Raw genomic sequence first — 21728 nt, forward strand, 5'->3', positions numbered from 1 at the left:
GAGCAGTGGCATTGTAACCAAGATATTTCACTTTTTTATTCTGATTGCGTAACGTGATAAATACACAGCATGATTCATTCATTCAACAAACACTTCAGGAGTAACTTCTATGGACCAGGCCCTGTGTTTTGTATTTTGACCCTCATCACTAATTCAGTGTTTGTTTTTATTTCCTCATTTTCCTTATTTCTAAAGTGCTGCTCTATCATATAGCTTAAATTTTTTTCCCAAAAGAATATAGTTCTGGTTTCATGAGTGAGACCAACGATGACCAAGCATTATTAGTGGGAGAAGGGCATTTCAGAGTCACCCTGGTTGGGACACGATGATCTCATGGAGGGACCTGGCAGGCCAACTCAAAGAAGTGACCTGCCATCACCATCCACTGGCCTGCTGCCCCGGGTGTGTCCATTTACACATGTTTTTCACGCCCTCCCCACCCCACGCTTCTCCACTCTGTTGCTAGCTTCTCTGTAAGCAAACAAGGGAAAAGCTTCCAAGTTCAACTGACACACACACACACACCCCCCAGACACAGCGTCTGAAGCAGGTACAGCCTCCAAACTCTGTCACCCTCAGAGCCAGGAGGCTCCTCCCAGCCAACAGACCTGAATCAAAAAGCGGCTCTGGAGGCTGGCAGCACGGGGAAGGAAAACAGAACTATAACGAGCACAGGACACGCAGTCCCCATAAGGTGAGGAAGCTGAGGGCAGCAAAGCGGAGCAAGGTGCCCAAGCTGGCACAGCCGGCACGCAACACAGGAGGCCTGCAACTTGCTCTCTCTGCTGCCAGCACACTTCAGGTGAGGAGAGCCCTGCCAGCAAATGCCCCGGAGCCAAGCCCCAGCCAGCCATCAGCTGGGCTGCCCCGAAACCCATCTCTAAACTCAACACCTCACTGCATCATCAGCAAGCAATGTCAACTCCGGTGGGGGAGGGGGCACAGAAACAGCGACATTTCAGCAGATGGAAAAGCTCCACCCCATCCCCAGGGCGAGCCCTGACCATCGTGGGAGCCCACACACCCTGCTGAAGGGACACCATAAACCCAACTGACAGGGAGCTCGGGAGAACAGGGAAGCTGCTGTCACGGTCAGAGGGGCTTCAGGCAGCAAAGGCAAATCTGCCACTATCTTATCACACTGAAATGACCGTCACATGCTGTCCAGCCGGAGCCTGCTGTAGTGTGTGCTCAACTCTGACTCCGGGCCCACGTTGTAAGAGGGGGGCCTTGTCCACTCAGTCCTCCAATTATCTGGGCCTCTACACATCCCACGATTGGCTGCAGGGTAGGCTCAAACTCAAGTCCCCTCCTCTTGAATGACAGACTGCATCATGGCAGGCTTCTAGAACTTTCCATGTGTTACAAATACATGTGGAGGGGAAGGAAGACAGAGGCCCCTGATATGCTCCCAACAGACTTCCAGTAACGGAGAGTAACCAGTTCTCGCTCTCCTGGGACACCAGAGATGAGTCACAGAACAAGAAAGATGAGAAAGGAACTTGGCCAAGTCTAAACTCATGGTTCTCAAAACTTAAAAATAACCTGGCCACGGACCCTCAAGTATTCCCCTTGAAACACTCAAGCAGAAAGTCTCCAACCTTCCAGCATGACCCTGAGATTCTGTGTCCAGCTGGTTTCCCTGGGATGGGACAAATGAAAAACAAGACCTAGAGAGATATAAATATTTGCTGGCAAGTCCTACCTGCCACTGACATGCCTTGAAATTGTGGAGGCCTGTTTTGTTTTAGGGAAAGGTTTCTGTTCAATTTGCCAGATGGACTCTAAGCATAGTTTCATCCAAGATTTCATTTTAAGCATCTCCACAGATGGCCTGGGAATGACACTGATCCTTAGGCCAAGGCATCCTGGCTGCCCCCAAGAAAAGTACAGGCTGACACACCCCTACCCTTGCCCACAACACTTGGGGGTGTTACACAAACAACCCAAGGGCATGGCCCACTTCCCCTAACCCACACCCTTCAGAGGAACACAGTGACAGGCCCCGAGGCCACTGTCCAGTGTCTGTGATCCAGTCTGAAATCCAGCACCACTGAGGACATGACAAGAGCCCATGGAGGAAGCCTGGAACATGCCACCAAAAACAAGGTCGGCAAGCCCCATAGCCAGTACTCCCAGCTGACCCTGCACTGAGGACCCCAAGTTTAACTGGAATGAGTGCCTCAAGAGGCTTCTGAGGTGGGTGACCACTGTCATACCAGCGGGTCCCCATGTCTGTTTCCTAAAGGAGATCTTCAGTCCTTTCTAGTCTCACTTTCATCAGACACACTCAGCAGAGTAAACTGACCTCTAGCTCAGCAAACGCTTCTGCATTTGACCAGAGCCAAGAACCACAGCACATGACGCATTCTGAATCACAGCGGCTCCGGCCAGGACTCTGCGCTGGGAACTCGCAGCAGAACATCTGAACACTGACTATACGAAGGGTGACAGGCATGCCAGCAATCCAAGGTTCTTGTTTTAACTGTATGTATTTTCCAGATATCTCAAGTAAAAAAGATTACCATTTGCAACAGAAAATGTAACTGGAACTATAATAAAAAATGGTGTTTTCATTCTGCGTAGGTCTGGAATGGCGGTGGACGCCAGGCTGTTCAGGCCCCCGCCTTTCCGGGCTCTTGCCACTGCCGACAATGATGCTGCCCAGTTCCTTGTTACTTGGTCAGCTAAAATTGGGCTTTTGTACACAAAGCCACAACCATAGAACTCAGGGAAGAACCGTCTGAGTTCGTCTTGGCTCCGCCCAGAGGAAGATGGGCTTGCCCCATGTCGCACCTGGAGCTGTTGGTAGGACCAGGCCCAGAACACCTGGTCTCCTCACTCCCAAATGCGTGCCTTTCTTCCACAGTTCCTTCGCCTGTGTGGGAGTCATAAATCAACAGATGTAAAGAAACATAACTTTTTTTAAAAAACTGGCAAGAACTGCCACGTCAAAAGGTCAGTTTCACGCTCTGATTATTAATGGAAACAGCAGAAGGACTGGACGGAGAAAACAAGACATTCTTTCCTGGCCACAGAGGAACAGAGCAGAAACACACCATCCCAAGGAGGGAGGACCTCAGGAGACAGTGTGATGGGACAAGGCAGTCACCGTGGGAAACCGAGGTCAGGATTCGCCAGGGCTGCAGCTGGAGACCCAGTGACCTGGGGGGGTTCGCAGGGGCGGGCAGCACCATGCTGGCCAGAGGGACGTTGGAGGCGAAGGGCAAGGCCAAGGGCCCTGGGGCAGGAAGGAACTCCTCAAGCTCAGGGACCAGCAACCAGGCTTGTGTGACGGGAGCCAGCAAGGACACTGGGCTGTGGGAAGGCCTGAGTGTGACCTCAGAGCCATGGTAAGTGTGGGTGTCACTGCCAGGGCTCCAGCCTGAGACTGACTCCTAGTGCCCTTTCCTGCAGCACCCAGCCCACTGCCCCGAACACGCGGGGACCTGACACATACACCTTAGTGGCATGTGGCCTGAGTGAACAGAAAGCCACTCCGAGTGAAGTTTGGGAGCTTCCTCATCATCTCCCCCCTGAAATCTCTGAAATGGGGTGAGCTGGCAGGTAGGGGTGGGGCTAAAGCACGTGATGAAAACCCATCCCTCCAGAGAACACAGAGGACCAAAATGATGTCCAAGCCCTGACGTCCAGTCACACAGGAGCAACCCACAGAACAGAGGGAGCTGGAGGCCCAGCGGGGGCCATGCAGCTGGCCGTGCTGACATTGCCAAGGCCTCACTACCCGCAGCTGCATGCTGATCGCCCATGTGCTCTCCATCCATCCCCAAACCTGCCTGTATGTTGTTAAATTGTTCTAAGGTTTTAGAAGTTACTTCAAATCACACAGTTGCTCAAAAACTCACATATACAGTCAGAATCACGACAGTTTCCTTGGAGGGTGGTGGTGACCAAAGGGGGCATGAGGGGGGGTTCTTGGGTGCTGGTCATGTTCTGTGTCTTGATCTGGGTGCTGGTTACATGGGCGTGTTCACTTTGTGAGCATCTATAATATGTGTATATTATACACCAATAAAAAATTAAAAAATATATGCCTTCCTGATCTTGAGGGAAAGATTACCTGATCTACTAAAGAAAATGCACACAGGCTACCCAATTTCTAAAGGGCTGGGTGTTTCCACAGCTCAGGGCGCGCACCTGCAGGGACAAACAGGAGAACCGGAGTCCTGGGTGTCGTATACAAAAGTCACCTAGAGGATAAGGAATTTACTTCCATGACAATGGAAGCCTGGATTCAGTAGGCCCAAACAATGGCACCATGTCTCCAAAAGGAATCGGGGTGGAAGTTCCCAGGTAATCACAATGGCCATGCCAGCTACTCAGACAGGGCCAGATGGCTAATGGTCTTCTGCCACCTTTTTCCACTTCAGCACTTGGTTTGGGTTTACTGAAACGCCTGATATTTGGGGGTAACCGGGGCCTCTAAGGGTACACACAGGCCCCTGTCCCGGAATTCTGGATGGGCTGCCCTATCACACGATTGGCCCCTGTTGTTTCCTTTTATGTGAAAAATGTTCCGAAACCACCCTCAATTTTTCATTCACGGCTGGATTTAAGCCCCATATTTCAAGCATCTGTTGCTAATAAAGGCAGATAAGGAGTGCTTAAGAGGTCATTAAGGCAGGGGCTGGCCCCGTGGCCGAGTGGTTGGGTTCGCGCGCTCCGCTGCAGGCAGCCCAGTGTTTCATCAGTTCGAATCCTGGGCACAGACATGGCACTGCTCATTGAACCACGCTGAGGCAGCGTCCCACATGCCGCAACTAGAAGGACCCACAACAAAGAATATACAACTATGTACTGGGGGGCTTTGGGAAGAAAAAAGGGAAAAAATAAAATCTTTAAAAAAAAAAGGTCATTAAGGCAATGTGCAGCTCAGTGTGTAAGGGGCTGTCAGACGGGAAGGAGCAGACAGGACACTTACGGGTTCTTGTTTGGACTGATTCTTGAACCTCGAGCGCATTGCTAGTAAAATGAAATCAGGTGTGACAGGCTCCCTGGCCCCTGGCAGGGGCAGAGCCATTCCCAGGAGGAGTCATACTGCGGTCAGGCTCCCAGGCTAAGGTGGGACTGCCGTTGTGGTCTTCTAGGTTCAAATACTGCCACAGGAATGTTCACTGAAGACAGGAAGACGGAAGACAGAGCCAGCCTCCTCTTTCTCCATGCGGGTGGGAAGGGGCCCAGCCACCCCCTCACTGGGTGAAGGAGACCTGGAACCAACTTCTTCTTGCCTCTCCATCTGCTAGTGCCTAACGGAGTCTGGCAGAGCCTTCTCCCCTCTGGGGCAGAGTGTTGCCATTAGCAGTGACCGAACCCCAGACCCACACACAGCGGGAGGGAAGGCACAGGGGGCTACAGGTCCAGAGTCCTGAACGTGGGGCAAGAAGATCCGGAAAAGGCAGGGAAGGCTGCTGATGCCCCTACAGCACCTGAATGGAGAGAGAATCCAGAGGGGCACACAGAGAGCCCCACCTCGGACCTGAAAGACCACCTCGTCCCACCGTGTGAGGGGTCAGAGCCCCAGATGCTGTGGAAGCACCACCGCCTACGCCTGTGTGGTCCTGAGCAACTCACGGGCTCGGTTCCTCAACTGGAAACAGAGAATAACCGTGTCTGGCTGTGAGGGTTAAATGACAGCACAGCCCACAAAACACGTACCCAATGCCTGGCATGCCACAGGCACTCAACAGTCGATAGCATTAGACTCATGGTGCCCAGGGGTACGTGAATGGGGTATATCTGCCCAGCAACAGGGGCTGCGATGGCCACCACAGTGTGCCACCCAACCTCCCTTCCCTGAAGGAGCTGTAGCCCAGCTGCTGGGGTGCAGCCAGGAGACGGCCCAGACCTGTCAACCCCTTTGGGCACTGCCCCAGCTGCACAGGGCCACCTCGCCCCAGGGCACCCCCTCCCAGGGCAGCCCACATCTGATGACTGATCCACAGAGGAGCGTGAAAGCCAGGCATCTCGCCACGACTCGGGAGAATTCTGAGGGGCTTCTCCAGTTCCTGAGTTCCCTCGGGGGGGTCCAGGCTGGTCAGGCCGCACTGCAGCTGGAGCTCTCCTCTGTCCACTCCTGCTTCCTTCCCCTCCCTCTGCAGGTATGGGTCCCTAATAAGACCCCTGCACACTAACTCATCTCAGAGTCAGCTTCCCAGGAGACCCAGGCTGTGACAGGTGGTCTATTCATGTCCTTTTTCCTTAGAAAGGAAGAAGAGGCCCAGAGTGAGGAAGACAAATGGATACCATGGAGGAAAAGGCCGAGAAAGATTAAACAAAAGGCACGATGTCCTCTTCGTTTCCTCTCAGTGTAAACAGTGGTGTTAAAACAGAAGCCACAGGGCCAGCCCTGCGGCTAAGTGGTTAAGGCCACATGCTCTGTTTCCCTGGTTCGGATCCCGGGCAAGAATATGGCACAGCTCATCAGGCCATGCTGAGGCGGCATCCCACACAGCACAACTAGAAGGACCTAAGACTAGAATATACTATATCCTGGGGGCTTTGAGGAGAAGGAGGAAAAAAAAAAACAACAGAAGCCACACCACATGGAGCAGCGTTGTCCAAGAGTGAGGCCTGGGAAGGCGGGAAACCCAACAACGTTCTCCAAGCAGCATCAAGAGTTTGTCCTTAACTCTTTCCTCATGGACAGAAAGACACAAAGAGGAACACTGGCGAAGGGAGTGTGGGCTCAGTACCAAACCCACAAAGATGGCCATGGAAAGTGCCAGAAGAGTCCTCGGTGATGAGCTGATCAGTAACAGGAAACCAAGGCGTCTTCAGACATGTGTTCTCCAAGGCGATAGCAAGGATTCTTGAGCTCTTCCACAATGTCAAATACCCACAGGGAGGCCTTTGTCTGACCCAGGAAAGGGCCTATGTAACCAAACATCCACTTTGCTTTGCTTCTGGCTAGAATTACCCCAACTCTGACAGTGACAGTATACATCCCTGACTCACTCTGGCAAGAGCCCTGGATCAGCAAATAGTCTTCTACTTGGAAGCAAAATTTAATCATTATTTAACAAATGTCGTGTGTCAGACAGACAAAATCTTTCAAATAACACCAGATCTAGGGAAGGGAAAGGCATCTGCTCGGTGAGCCTGTCAGCGGGTTCAGCCACCTCGCACTACAGATGAGGGGGGAGACCTGGAAGACAGCAGGGTCTGTTCAGGGTCCCACAGCAGGGCTAGGCCAGGAACTGAGTGCCCGATCTCACACAAGAGACTTCCTCCTCTGCCCCGAGGCTGGGCACAGGAGAGTGAATGGAAGCTCGGCTGGCATGGCAGGCTTGCGGCAGGCCCTCTCCTACACGGTTGGCAGTGCGGGCCCAGCACAAGCTCCACAGAGAGCAACCAGGAACAGTTAAAGGGCACAAAGCCCCCAACCCCACAGTCCCACCCTGGGAGATGATCCTACAGCGCGGCTTACACCTTGCAGATGGCCCCTTCTAAAGGGCCACCACGAGGGCTGCTTACGTGACCTGGGGCACATGCACACAGTGGTGACACTGAGCCAACTCAACACATGCTGATGTAGGACAACTGCCAAGACACACTGTGCAGTGGAAAAGGCAGAGAGCAGGTAGCCAGCATGCCACGACTGTGACTGCACACGTAAGTCACAGTATACCCAGGACACTCGACCAGAGACGCAGGTGGGAAGGGGACTGTTCACTGTCCAGTCACGCGCCACATAACCACGTTTCAGTCAACAGACTGTGTGTACGACGGTGGTCCCGTTAGGATTGGCACCGCATAGCCTAGGGGTGTGGTAGGCGACACCATCTAGGTTTGTGTAAGTACACTCTATGTTTGCACAACGACAAAATCACCGAATGACGCATTTCTCAGAATGTGTCCCCATTGTGAAGGGCCACATAACTATGTGTTTTTGCATCTTTTGAATTGTCAACATGAGAATGTAATACTTAGTTAAAAAATAAATAAAAAATGATTCCCTTTAGATGAAATATCCGGACTAGGTAAATCCACAGAGACAGAACACAGATTGGTGGTTTCCAGGGGCAGGGAGAGAGCGGGAAATGGGGAGCAACGGCTTTACGGGTATGGGGTTTCCTTTCGAGGTGATGAAAACGTCTTGGAATTATTAGAGTTGGGGTTTCCAAAACACTGTGAATGTACTAAATGCCACTGAATTGTCTGCTTTAAAACGGTTAACTTTACTTTATGTAAAGTTCACCTCAATTAAAAAAAAACAAAGCCATAAAAATAAATAAAATCGGTTTCCACATCTGTGCTTGGGAGGCAGCCTGGCAACGTTGGTTAGAAGCATGGAGGCTCAGCCGTAGGCAATCCAGCTCCCCCAGCGCCACCGCGGGGCCTCAGGGGAGTAATCTAACCTCCCTGGGCTTCTCGTCAGTGAAACAGCATCACGACAGAACCTGCTTGCTAGGGTTGCTGCGACGAGTAAATTAAACAGTCGAAGTTAAGTGTCCAGCACAGGACCTCTGCTCTTGCTGTCTGCCCGCTGAGCACACCCCTTCCACCCCCTCGCCTCCTTCAGCCTTTGCTGAAACGCCACCGTCTCCGTGGGATCTTCCCTGAGCGCCTGGTTTAAAACCAAAACCCTCCCTGACGCCTCCTACCCCTCCACTCCAGCCCCTCCTCTACCTATTTCCCTCCCTAGAACGTGCTTATTTATTTAGCTCGTCTCCTGTCTCCTACTTCACTGTCTGCTCTGGGGAGCTAGAGGACTGTCTGTCCTGATCACCATGCTCCCCAAGGCCTTGGACAGAGCAGGGCCCAAGGCAGGCACTCCATATACACATGCTGAACGAATGTATGAACAGTGTCAGCTAATGTCTCTGCTGCGATCCGGTGTGTAAACTCGCCTCCCTGAAAAAATAAAATTGCTGTTTTGGACTTGAAATTAAAAATTAAGCAAAAGTTTCCATTTAAAATCCACAGTACTTCCAGCTAAGTATTATTCCCAAAGGGTGGGAATTTGCAAAGGAGAAGACACAGTCCACAGTAAGACGGTGCTACGTGCTCTAAAATACAAACTAATAAACAGTCGCCGGCCTCTGACTGCCGAGTGTTTGTGGGAAATGGTCCCAGGAGGCTCTGAGGACGATCACCAACCCAATGCTACCATGGGCACCTAGGATCCATCCCTCCAAGAACCTGGGACAGAATCGTTCATTCAAAGCTGCCACCCCACTGGGACTCAGCTTCCCAGGGCTCTCAGGCCTCATATGGGGAAATCACGACCCCGTTATCCAGAGTTCAAAAATGAAAAACAACAAAAACGACCCTTAAACTCTTCTAAAAATAGGTTGTCTTTCTAGTCAGCTCTTTCATGAGACGGCTATATCATTACTCCACAGAAGAAGGTGTCTGCCTTCTTGCTGCCTCCAAACCCCATGTGGAGGGGAAAAAAAAGAGCTGAAGCCAGCAGTCTCCAAGAGTCTGTGGTTTTAAAAAGAGAATAAAACAAATCTGCAAGTTTGAGTGAAACCAGCAAGGAGCATCTTCCATCCTACTGAGCCCCAGTGGTGGGTGTAACCCCGGGATGGGGACCCAGTTAGGAGGCACCTAGTGCACAGGTCTCAAAAGTCCTGAATGTCAGGGTCACCCGGCTGGCTAGTGAAAACGCTGACTGCCATGTCTGACAACCCCCTGCGCAGAGTTTCTGACGCGGTGGGTCTGGGTGGGGCCCTATAATTTGCATTTCCCACCAGTACCCAGACAAGGGATGCTGCTGATGCAGAGACTAGACTTTGAGAATCACTGCTCTAGAACAGTCTTACAGGTTCAAGTTTCACCTGCCTCGACTGCACACAGTACCTGCAGACACACACAGGGCCGTAGAGAGCCTCTGCCCGACCACTGGTCCTCTAACAGGCAGACCTGCCTGACCCAGTCAACTGCTGATGGGGTGCTCAGGGGTACCTGGACCTGAGAAGCTGCTCCCATTCAAGTCCTGCAGGAGCCAGTCACTGCGAGAGGCTCTACGGCACCCCCGAAACCCTTGAAATCCAGAGTCAGAGCACTTCCCTTCCTGAGAGTCATGAGCAACCCCACCCTGCTTCACCCTTCACACATGGGCAACCCCCAGCTGTGAGATCCACTTTCTGCCCAGGGATGCTTTCAAGTTTCTGAATCAGAAGCAGCAGCCAAAAGAGGAAGCCAAAAAAAAGGCAGGTCACTCAATGAGCGCTGCATCATCTCTGACAGGGAGCACTTCCCCCAAACGCAGGGCAGGGACCCTGTCACCCACCGTGGGCAACGCCACCAGCCTCTCACTCACCAAAGTAATCGGCCTTCGGGTGAGCATCCATCTCACGCTCCAGACGTTGGGTGAGGGCTTCTAATTTCAATTCAGCGGCCGAGGGCCCAAGCTCAGGGCCCGGGATGAGGGTCTGGCAGGGTAGCCTCACCCTGGGGGTGCTGGGGCTCTCTGGGAGCACAGGCCCCGGGCTGCCATCAGGGGACCAGCCAGGAGGACCTTCTTTACAAGATAACTCAGGTGGGGTGGACATCACTGGATGGACAAGGCTGGTGGGGCTGAGCTTGGGACCACCACCAGGGTCTGTGCAGCCAGGCTTAGGACCCAGCCCAGGCGCCACATCCGAATGCAAACTGTCCGTGTTGGCTGGCGACGATGATGGGGCAGAACTCGGAAGGTAAGATTTGGGACCATCCTGGAACCAGGATTGAGAGTCCACAGTGGGTTTGGGCATCATGCCTGAAACCTCGCTCCCCACCCCCGAGTTTGTTCTTGGAAGAGCTCCTTGACTGGGGCAGTTCAGGGCCAGGGGTGCTGAGAAAGAAGGGGTCTTGGGCTGAGGGGGCCCCAGAAGGGCCCCGTTCTCCAGGCCTGGGGAAGGACGGCCAGGGCTCACCCGCTGGGAGGAAGCAGTGGTCCAGAGACCCGCTGGCTTCTCATTGCTGCGGCCACCAGCACCACCATCCTGGCCGCTCTCAAATGACCTGCTGGAGCTCGGGGAGAGCTGCGGCTGGTACAGGTGATGGTCCCTGGAGGGTTTGGGCAGTGGTGGGTCACTCCCTGGGGGACCAGGCCACCCACTCCCTACACCCAGCTTGACGATGGGGGACATTCCTGGTTCATCACCCCACTTTGAGCTTGCCAAGGAAAGGTTGTCATAATAGTCTCCATGGGTGAGGCAGGAAGGATCCTGGCAGGGTCCCAGGCGGTGGAAAGCAGGCTCAGAACTCTCCAGGCTCTCCCTGGAACCACAGTCCTGGGTGCCATGCCTCGTGGCACGGACATACGGCCTGGCCCTCTGCTCCTGGGGTGGGTACATGGGCTGCCCAGCGGCAATGGTGGTGGCTGCTCCAGGACCCACTGTCGGGGCAGCAAGAGGGGGCTTGGCAGCACCATCCATGGTCAGTTTGCTGCCCACAGCAGCTTCCCGGTGGGCCTGTGGGCCCAGGCGGCCCCCACCGTTGACAGGGCCTCGGCTCGCCCTGGGCAGGGTCTCCTCCTGCAAGAGCTGTTGCTGCTGCTGGAGGTGGATTTTGGCCATCTTGGTGGCAAACACCCTGCGTGTTTCCTCAAACTCCGGGTTGTTGCCTGCCCCCTTGTCCACTCGGAAGAGTCCATCCTTGGAGGCCTCATACATGTTCAGGTCCTCAATGAATTTACTGGCCTCCAGGCCCAGGTCGTCGTACTTATCCATGTCTCAGATGGGTGTCTGGGCTTAGTCCAGGTGCCAGGCGTGAGGGTGCGTGGGAGCGTGGCGGGGAGATGCTGGCGAAGGGTAGGGGCTCAAGTCCAGCCGGAGACAGGTAAAGCCTTCCACTTGCCCAGCATGAGAGTCATGACCCCAGGCCAAAGGGTCCAGCCGAAATTGAGGCCTCCGGGCCAGTCGGACCAAGTTTGCTTCCAACTCCCTTTCCCCTCGGAGGTGTCCACGTGGGGGCAGCTGGTGGGGCTTCGCTGTCCCAGGTTGCTGTGCGTTCTCTTCTCTTTTTCAAATCATAGAAGGAAAAAGAAATAGAAAAAAAAAAAAAAATCACATCCTCCTTAAGCGACCAAACTCGGAAACCCACAACAAGGCGGCAGCCGCCGGTCGGGGGCCGGCACGGCGAAGCCGGCTCTGCCGGGCTGTGGAGGCCGCCGACCCCCCTGCCGGAGCAGAGACGCAGCGGCGCGGGGCGCAGGCACGTCCCGGGCGCTCAGTCCTCCGCTGCTGCCCCCGGCGCCCGCGGAGCTGGGATCCCGGCCGGCGCGGGGAGGGAGCGCGGCCCGGGGCGCACGGGCCGGCCGGGCCGCGGCAGGAAGCTCCCGGCAGCCGGGGCGGGCGACCTATTGTCCGATGGCAGCGGTGGCTGGGCGCGCGCGGCCCGCAGGGCGGCGGGACGCGGAAGTGAGCGCGCCGGACGCCGTCCCCGCCGCTCGGTCGCCGGCCGGGCACGTCCCGGGCCTGCGAGGAGGCGGAGGCGGGGGCGGGGGCGGAGGCGGCGGCCGAGGGGCGGGGTCGGCGCGCGGGCGGGCGGCGGGCGGGAGCCCCGGGGCAGGCCTGCGCCTGCTGCGTGGCCCCCCCACCCCCGGCCGGGCTGGGGAGCCTGGAGGAGTGGCCCGCACGCCTCTTCCAGAGCTCGAGAACTGGGACTGCGCGGGGCTCCGCCGCTCCACCGCCGGCCCCCGCGAGTCCCGGGCCGCTCGGTCCTCCGAGCCGGCCCCGCCCCTGGGCAGCGCTGGGCGGGGGCTGCTGCGCGGGGATCGCTGGCGGGCGGCCCGGGAGGCCTGCGTGGGCCCGGGACGTGCCTCTTGGAGTTGGCGGGAGTCTCGAGGGCGCGCACTCCTCGCCCCACCGTGCCTCAGTTTCCCAGGAGGGAAGCCAACCCCATGGGCCGCTCGAGGCCGCCTTTGCTCGGCGGTGCCAGCCGCCCAGCTTGCCCGAGGTTCACGATTGGAGATCCAGGTGTCACCCATGGGCTGGCCCAACGTCCTCCTTGACAGGAGAGGAGACTAAGACACAGGGAAGTGTCCAAGATGCCAACGTGGGAGCCCAGGGCCTCTGAAAGAGGGGAAAAGGAAAAAATCACGTTGTTCCCGGAGCGCGCGCGTTTAAGATCTTCAGTGCACCAATAAAAACACGTGTCCTGGTGGCTCGTTATTCATATGGGGGATTCCTGACCCCCCAAGTCGGTCCGCGCGACCCCGGGGGCGCGCGGCCTGACTCCTGGGTTCCCCCGCATGGCCCGGCGCTTCCTGCACCAACTCCGAGGTGACCCTGGAGAGGTTTCATTTACCACAATGCAGCCAGAGTGATCCTAAGACAAATACCAGGCCAGTCACTTCCCTGCTTAGACCCTCAATGCGGACCCCAGACTTCCTGCCCAGGGTGGGTGGGGGAGCCTCTGCCTTCTCCAACGTGATTTGGGGGTCTTCTCTCCCTCGGCTCTGGCTGCGGGAGCCTCCTCGTGTCTGCCCAGAGCCTGCCCTTGAACTTCGTGGCTGTTCCTGCCCATCTCTACTGAGATCACTTCCTCCTAGAGGCCTTCTTTTTCAGCACCCTCTTTATTTCCTGATCAGTTCTGATCACTATAATCATTTGTCTGTTTTCAAGTGTTTTTTTTGGTGGTTGCTTGGTTTTCCACCCCATTAGACCATATCTGTATGCCCAGGGCCTGGTACATAGTAGTACCTAATGGTTGAGTGGTGAATTAGTGAATCTGTCTGCCAGGGTTATGACAAGGAACAAACAAGATAATATACATGAAAGTGCTTTGTATTCTGTAAAGTCTGTAAACTCAGTGTGGTTCATGGGCCAGTAGACTGGAATCACCAGAGAGCTTGTTGAAAATGTAGACTCTCATGCACACACCGCTCTCCCCCCACCGACTGAACCAGAATCTACGTTTAACAAGGTTCCTGGATGGTTTGTTTGACAACACAGTTTGAGAATCACTGCTGTAAAGAACTATACTAGAATGAGGTACTTTTAAAAAATCTTGGGGTTTTTTTTGTGGTTGTTTTTTGATGAGGAAGATTGGCCTGAGCTAACATCTGTTGCCAATCTTCCTCTTTTTGCTGGAGGAAGATTGTTGCTGAGCTAACATCTGTGCCAGTCTTCCTCTATTTTGTATGTGGGATGCCACCACAGCATGGCTTGATGAGCGGTGCGTATGTCCACTCCTGGGCTCTGAACCCCTGAACCGCGGGCCACCGAAGCAGAGCACACGAACTTAACCACTATGCCACTGGGCTGGCCCCAAACCTTTAAATTTTCTTATCTATAAAAGTAATACATGTTTCTGACAACTTTGAACAATACAGAGATACATAAACTTTTTAAAAATTGCCCACAATCCCCTTGTTCAGAGGTAATCATTATTAAACAGCCCTTAGGTATTCAGTAAGACTTGTTCATTAATAACAACATTTACTCATAAACTGAGTGATTTGCTTATGAAATTTCTAGAATGATGGCTCTCAAAGTATGGTCCTGGAGCCAGCAGCATCAGCATCACCTGAAACTGGTCTAAATCAGTGGTTCCCAAACTTGAACACACATCAGAATTCCTTAGGGAGCTTATTAAAATGCTGGGTGCTGGGACCTACTCCAGGTCTCTGATTCAGCAGCTCTGGCTGGGTGGGGGGCAGGGGGGGTTAACAATTTGCCTCTCTAACAAGTTCCCAAGTGATATTGATGCTGCTAGTTCAGGGACCGCACTTGAGAACCGCTGGTCTAAAGTCCTAAGTCCCATGCTTCCCCAGGACACTGTGGCAGTGACCCTTGGTGCACACAGTCATGAGGACATCTATCGGACTGGAAGCTTTGGCTCACTTTGCCTGACCCCCAAGTATCGGGGATGGAGCCCACAAAGCACTGGGACGAGGCCATCCCTGTGCAGTCTAGCAAGGCCAGAGCCAGCTTCCTGGGTGTTCAGTTCTAACGGCTGGGACTCTGGTGCAGGAGCCACAGACCCCAGCCAAGGCCTCTTGTAAATCAGTCTTCTCTCTTCCTCCTAGCTTGGCAGCCACCTTGGCCCATCATCTTTGTTCCCCTCCTGCCTCTCCTCCCATCTTGGCTTGCCTGGAGTGCTCAGAATCTACAAACTTTACTCCCCACTCCCACAGCAGTTCTAGAAGCAGCTGTGCCATCTCTACCAACTAGACACGTACACCTGAACCCACAACCCACATATTTCCTGACCAAACTGGGTTGTCCCCTCTTAGTCAGTGGCGCACCTTACACCTTTACAGAACAGCTTATAAGAATGCATCCCATAAGCATCAAACCACATAATAGATCCCTGTGAAAGGGTACTTAGAAATGCTAGACATGGCCAGGAGACTACCAGATGTTTTACTGCTGTGTTTAATACTTAGGGGGCAGAGATGCTTTCAAATTCTGTGCCCAACGTTTAAAATCCCAGCCATGGGTATTTAATACAGGCTGGTTTTGTCTGTTCCATGTGCTTGGAAACATCTGTTGATTAATATCTCAAACAATGTGTTAATACTGCAATCAGTTGTTTAAAAAGCAAAAATACAGAAGAGCTAAATATTTTTATCAATAAGTAAGCAGAGCATGGATGGTTTTGCTTAAGTATTTACCAATAATTTTTTTTGTTTTTTGTTTGTTTTTTATTTGAGTTCATAATAGTTTACATCATCGTGAAATTTCAGTTGTACATTATTTCTTGTCTGTCACCACATAAGTGCTGCCCTTCACCCCCTGTACCCACCCCCCACCCCCTTCCCCTGGTAACCACTGAACTCTTTTCTTTGTCCATGTGCTTGTTTATATTACACATATGAGTGAAATCATTTGGTGTCTGTCTTTCTCAGTCTGGCTTATTTCACTCCAGGCATAATTCCCTCCAGGTCCATCCATGTTGTTGCAAATGGGATGATTTTGTCTTTCTTCTGGCTGAGCAGTATTCCATTGTGTATATATACCACATCTTCTTTATCCAATCACCAGTCGATGGCCACTTGGATAGTTTCTGTGTCTTGGCTATTATGAATAGTGCTGAAATGAACACGGGGGTGCATATGTTACTTTGGATTGTTGATTTCGAGTTGTTTGGATATATACGCAGTAGTGGGTTACCTGGGTCATATGGTAGTTCTATTTTCAGTTTTTTGAGGAATCTCCATACTGTTTTCCACAGTGGCTGCACCTGTTTGCATTCCCACCAGCAGCGTATGAGGGTTCCCTTCTCTCCACACCCTCTCCAACATTTGTTATTTTTAGTCTTAGTGATTATAGCCATTTTAACAGGCGTAAGGTGGTATCTTAGTGTAGTTTTGATTTGCATTTCCCTGATGATTAGTGATGCTGAACATCTTTTCATGTGTTTTTGCCAATAATGTTTTGCTTTGCTGGGTGAGAAATGTTCTGTGTTCCATTTTACCAGTAAAGCCGTTCCAAGCAGTGCACATTTCCCATAGCCCTGCTCATATAACAGGAGCCGTTATCAACACACAGCTCTCCTTTAGTCTGGAAGTCTATTTTCATGAGCACATGGATGTAAAAATTGCCTGTCAGGAACACACTCGTGCAATGTGGAATTTTCAACTTGACTTGCCCAGAATCTCAGTAACATCCATCAGATCATGTCCCTCCCCAGCTCCAAACCCTCCAGCAGCATCCAGAACCACATCTCCACTTACACTTAGAGTAAGACACTCTCCTTGACCCTATGTGATCAGGCTTCTTGCCACCTCTACCCTCTTACTGCCCTTTATCTCCCCTTCTTACTCCACTCCAGCCACACTGCTTCCTCGCTGTTCCTGGCCTTGCCCCTCCCATGCATTCATTCACTCACTGAATAAACATGACCGGGCACCTGTGACCCCCTGGGCCCTTTTTCCAGATGTTGGGGATGCGGCAGTGAACAGACTAGACAGACATCCATGTGTTATTTGGACTTTGCATCCCGGGGGTTGGGGGGTAGACAATAAACAAAATAGAGCCATGCCTCATAGAGTATGTTAGAAAGTGATGAGAGCTATGGAGAAAAATGAAGCCGGGAGGAGGCCTTAAGGAGGGCATGCAATTTAAATGCAATGGTCAGAGGAGGTCTCACTGAGAAAGTAACATCTGAGAAAAGACTTGAAGAGCAAATGCAAGGAGAGATGTTGGAGACAGCCATCTAAACAACTCTTTCCAGGAGTTTTGTTGGGTAAAGTGGAATAAGGGAAAAGTGCCATCAAGAGAGGGTTTTTAGATTTTTTTTAAATATGGGAGATGGTATGGCATGATTCCATGCTGCTGGGAATGATCCAGTGAGGTGGAATTTGTGGAGAGGAGAATTGCTAATGTAGGAGAGAGGGAGAGAAGCGAGTTTTTGGAGCGGCATGCCTGAGGAGCAGACAGGGGCTGGGCTCCGTTGCACATTCCATCCATGGTAATAGGGAGGAAGGATCTGGGCAAGAATCAGGAGGTTAGTACATAGGTGTTGGATTCTTGGAGTGGCAGGTAGGTCTTCTGATTAATTTTCTCGTGAAACAGGAAGTAATGAGAGTGAGGCCAGGGGAATTGCTGTTGGGACGAGCCACCTAGGGGAGTGAGAGAGTGAATGGCCCAGAGAAGCATGGCGTGAAGAAAACATAAAGGCCCCCTGCACTTCTACCCCCCAACCTCCCACCTTGAGATTCTGGGCGTGAATTTCCATGAGGCCAGCCAACACGGTGGCATGTTTTTCTCTAGCTGGGGTTCAGCTGCACAGATGTGGGTGTGGAGTAGCTGGGGAATTGGGTCTAACCAGGGCTGGCTTTTGCCAAGTGAGTGCAGGTAACTAGAGTGGGTGAGGGAGTTGCCGTTTCTCCTGCCTGGAATCTGCTCCCCCAGATCTCCATGTGACTCTCTGGCTTATAACCCTCCGGGCTGAACTTCAATGGTCACTTCCCCAGGAAGTCCTTCTTAGCTCCCTTCTCTCCATCCCTGCCCCTACCTGACACCACCTGAACGCCTGTCTCCTCACTAGGATGCAAACCTCACCAGGCCAGGGTTCATTGACCATTTTGCTCATTGCCATATCCCAGAAACCTGGAATGGTGCCTGGCACACAGTAGGACCCCCTCCAAATGCTTGGTAAATGAATGAATGAGTCCCATCAGAACAGGGAGTACAGGTGTTGCTATCTATAGGTGGAAAGAATTAATTGAACTTAACGGTGACCCAGATTTGGAGAAACAAAGAAAAGAGGCTGCATTATCACTCTTGCAACTTTGTATGCCACTGCAAACCTTCTACAGGTCTTGTCTGATTACCTTGTACCAAATATTTGGTCTACCTCGTGTATTGATTATCTTGCTAGTCAGAGGTGTGACTAAAAATAAATATGTGTGCATGTGTGTTTGAATACATAAGGGATATTTGACTTAAGAATATCTGTTCGCATGCATAGGTGTGTATAAAGAATTGTTGACTAAAAGGCATTTGAAAAACCCTAATCCAATAGACTGTAAGCAATAAACGGTGCTCTGACACCCTGTGAATTACCAGGGGCCCGTGAGGCAAAGGGTCCCTGTCTTTGGACAGAGCCCTGCTTATTTTGCAGTTAACTGAAAGGCCCTTTCTGTCACTTTTGCTTGGCTCCGGGGAATGTCCCTGCACACAATGCTGTGTGTGTCCCAAAGCTGGAGAGCCACTCCAGGGAGAGCTCTGAAAAGAATCTTTATATTTCAGCTGAGCAGATGGATGGAGAATTAAGAACTCAGTTCCTTTGGGCTCTTTCCACCCCGCTGATGCCCAGAGCAGGCCAGGAAACCCTGGCCCCTCCGAATCTGTTTCCTGAACCTCGGGCCGCTCTGGCCCCAAGTTTTGCTGTGGAATTGCCCCGTGAATGGAGAGAAGCAGCTGTGATGGAAGGCCCTTTCCTGGCTCTCATAATGAGCCTTTGTCTCGTGATTGTCTGCCCTGGAGAGCTGCCCAGACCAGACTCAGATCTTAGGACCACGACCTTCCCCTGTGTGTGCAGCCTCTGTCAGGCTGCCGGAGCCCACTCTTCCCCAGTCTCAGTTCCGCACCCCGGGCCTTCCACCACACAGGAAGACCCAGCTGGAGGCATGTGCCCGACCACAGGGCCCCACGTGGCTCCCCACACACCCACGGGGGAGGGAGGCTGCCCACTGGCCCTGGCCCAACCCCGCCCAGGGCCATCTGCTCAGAGAGCAGCGAGAGGTGTTTCACAGGACACAGTGAACTAGAGTGCTGATTTCTAAATCAGCTCCAATCTCTGCTTAATCTTTTTTTAAAGTAAGTAATATGTGTATAGGACTTCCAATGCAAAAGGTGCGAGGAGCACAGAGTGAAAAGAACATGTTCCTCCCGCCCCTGAGCCCCAGGCAAGCGGTGCTCCCTCCAGAGACAACCACCATCCTGTTACCAAAGTACTTGGGCACGCACACTTCTTTTTTTTAACACAGAAAGTCAAGCTGCACTGCCCCTTGCATTTTGCGCTTAACGATAATCTTTTCACATCATTTCACATGCAGCTGCCTTGTTCTTTTTGAGGGCTAATATTTCTCTCTCCGGGTGAGTCATGGATTTTTTTAACCAGTCCCCTATTCACAGATGTCTAGGCTGCCTCCATGTTTTAGCTATTACCTATGCCACAGCAGTGGATGACTTATAAACCATTTCACACCTGTGCAAGCATATCCGTGGGATAAACACCTAGGAGGTGAGCACATTCTCCAGAACTCCTCTGTGCAGCTGAGACGACTTGGTCACCTGGATTTCTTCATCGACACCAAGGAGGTCTGCTTTGCTTTCCCCTGGTTACCATCTGGCTGGGGTCAGCGTCAGAACCGCTGATGAGTCATAACAAGAACAATAGTGATGGCGGACACGTCACAGCACCTACTCTGTGCCCAGCACCACTCTCTGCACTCTCCCTGTGTTACAGGGTTCCATCCTCCTAACAACACGTGAGATAGGTTCTGTTATCCACTCCTTTACACAGATGAGGAAACTGAGGCACAGGGGAGGTAAGGAACCCGCCTAAAGTTCCACAGTGAGGAGGCAGTGGATCGGGATTGGCACCCCGGCAGCGCGGCTCTGTGCCACCCCACCTCTCATAACAAAATCATCTGAGCGATTCCTTGGCTGCTGAAGCCCCTGGAGCTGCTTCCAGTGTGTGTCTATCAGCAGATGCTTGTCTGCAAAGCCCGAACGGGAAGCACGTCTTCTGTTTCCAATACCAGTGTGTGCCCGGAGGGAGGTGGGACTAGACTACAAGCTCTGTGAGGGCAGGGACCAGGTCGCCTTGTTCATCCTCGTACCTTGCACACTGCTCAGTTCATTACTGTTGAATGAATGAATGAATATTCTACTGGATGGTAATAATGCTAATAATAGCTGCCATTTATGGAGCACTGACTGTTTGCCATAAATTATCTTATTTAATCCTCATAATGACTCTCTGAGATAAATTCCATATTACTTCCATTTTACAGACAGAGAAACAGAGGCTCCCAGAAGTTCAGTAAATTGCCCAAGGGCACACAGCTGGTAAGTAGAGGCATTGGGATTTGCTCTCTGGGAGTCTGCTTGCTGCCTTGAGTGATTTCTGAGTGATGTCTGAGGTCCTGTCTGCACCTAAGTTTGTGAATCCATGAATTTCCTACTTAGGAATTTGATCTCCACTGGGTGCAGGCTGAAGGTAATAGCCACATGTCCTTTTTTTAATTAATGAACTTTACTTTTTAGAGCAGTTTTAAACTGAGTGGAAAGTATACTTTTGTGTTGTCAAAAGTACAGTTTTGAGTTTCATGGCAAAATTGAGCAGAAAGTACAGAGATTTCTCAGATATCTCCTCCCCCACCCCCCCAGAGCCCCCTCCACCATCAACATCCCCCACCAGAGTGGTACATTTATTACACCCAATGAACCTATGCTGACACATCATTAGCACTGAAAGTCCATAGTTTAACATGAAGGTTCACTCTTGATATTGTACATTTCTGTGGATTTTGACAAATGTATAACGACACGTATCCACCATTATAGTATCATACAGAATAGTTTCACTGCCCTAAAAATCCTCTGTGCTCCCCCTGTTTATCCCGTCCTCCCCCAGCCCCCCTGGCAACCACTGATCTTTTTACTGTCTTCATAGTTTTGCCTTTTCCAGAATGTCATACAATTGAAATCATATAATATGTAGCCTTTTCAGAGTGGCTTCTTTCACTTAGTAACATACCTTTAAGTTCTTCCATGTCTTTTCCTGACTTTATGGCTCATTGCTTTTTAGCGTTGAATAATATGCCATTGTCTGGATGTACCGCAGTTTATTGATCCATTCACCTACTGAGGACTTCTCGGTTGCTTCCAAGTTTTGGCAGTTATGAATAAAGCTGCTATAAACATCCGTGTGCAGGTTTTTGTGTAGACATAAGTTTTCAGTTCATTTGGGTAAATCCCAAGGATTGAGACCACTGGATTGTATGATAAGAATATGTTTAGTTTTATAAGAAACTTCCAAATTGTCTTTCAAAACAGTAGTACCATTTTGCATTCCCACTAGCAAAGAATGAGAGTCCTTGTTGCTCCCCATCCTTGTCAGCAGTTGGTGTTGTCAGTGTTCTGGACTTTGGCCATTCTAACAGGTATGTAGTGGTGTCTCACTGTTGTTTTAAGGTGCATTTCCCTGATGACACATGATGTGGAGCATCTTTTCACGCGCTTACTTGCCATCTGTCCATCTTCTTTGTTGGGGTATTTGTTCGGGACTTATGCCCATTTTTAAATCAGGTTGTT

General features: G+C 51.8%; 1 protein-coding gene across 1 annotated transcript in view; it reads right to left on the minus strand.

The window, feature by feature from the left end:
• Positions 1-12437, minus strand: part of LIMD1 (LIM domain containing 1) — a 66193-nt gene extending 53756 nt beyond the window's left edge. Inside the window, exon 1 of the mRNA XM_014852434.3 lies at positions 10289-12437. Within this exon, the coding sequence (XP_014707920.2) occupies positions 10289-11681 (1393 nt within the window). The 5' untranslated portion in view covers positions 11682-12437. The remainder of the gene's footprint in view (positions 1-10288) is intronic.
• Between the last annotated feature and the right edge of the window lie 9291 nt (positions 12438-21728).

This window comes from Equus asinus, chromosome 21 (assembly GCF_041296235.1).
Source record: "Equus asinus isolate D_3611 breed Donkey chromosome 21, EquAss-T2T_v2, whole genome shotgun sequence".
Taxonomy (NCBI): Eukaryota; Metazoa; Chordata; class Mammalia; order Perissodactyla; family Equidae; genus Equus; species Equus asinus.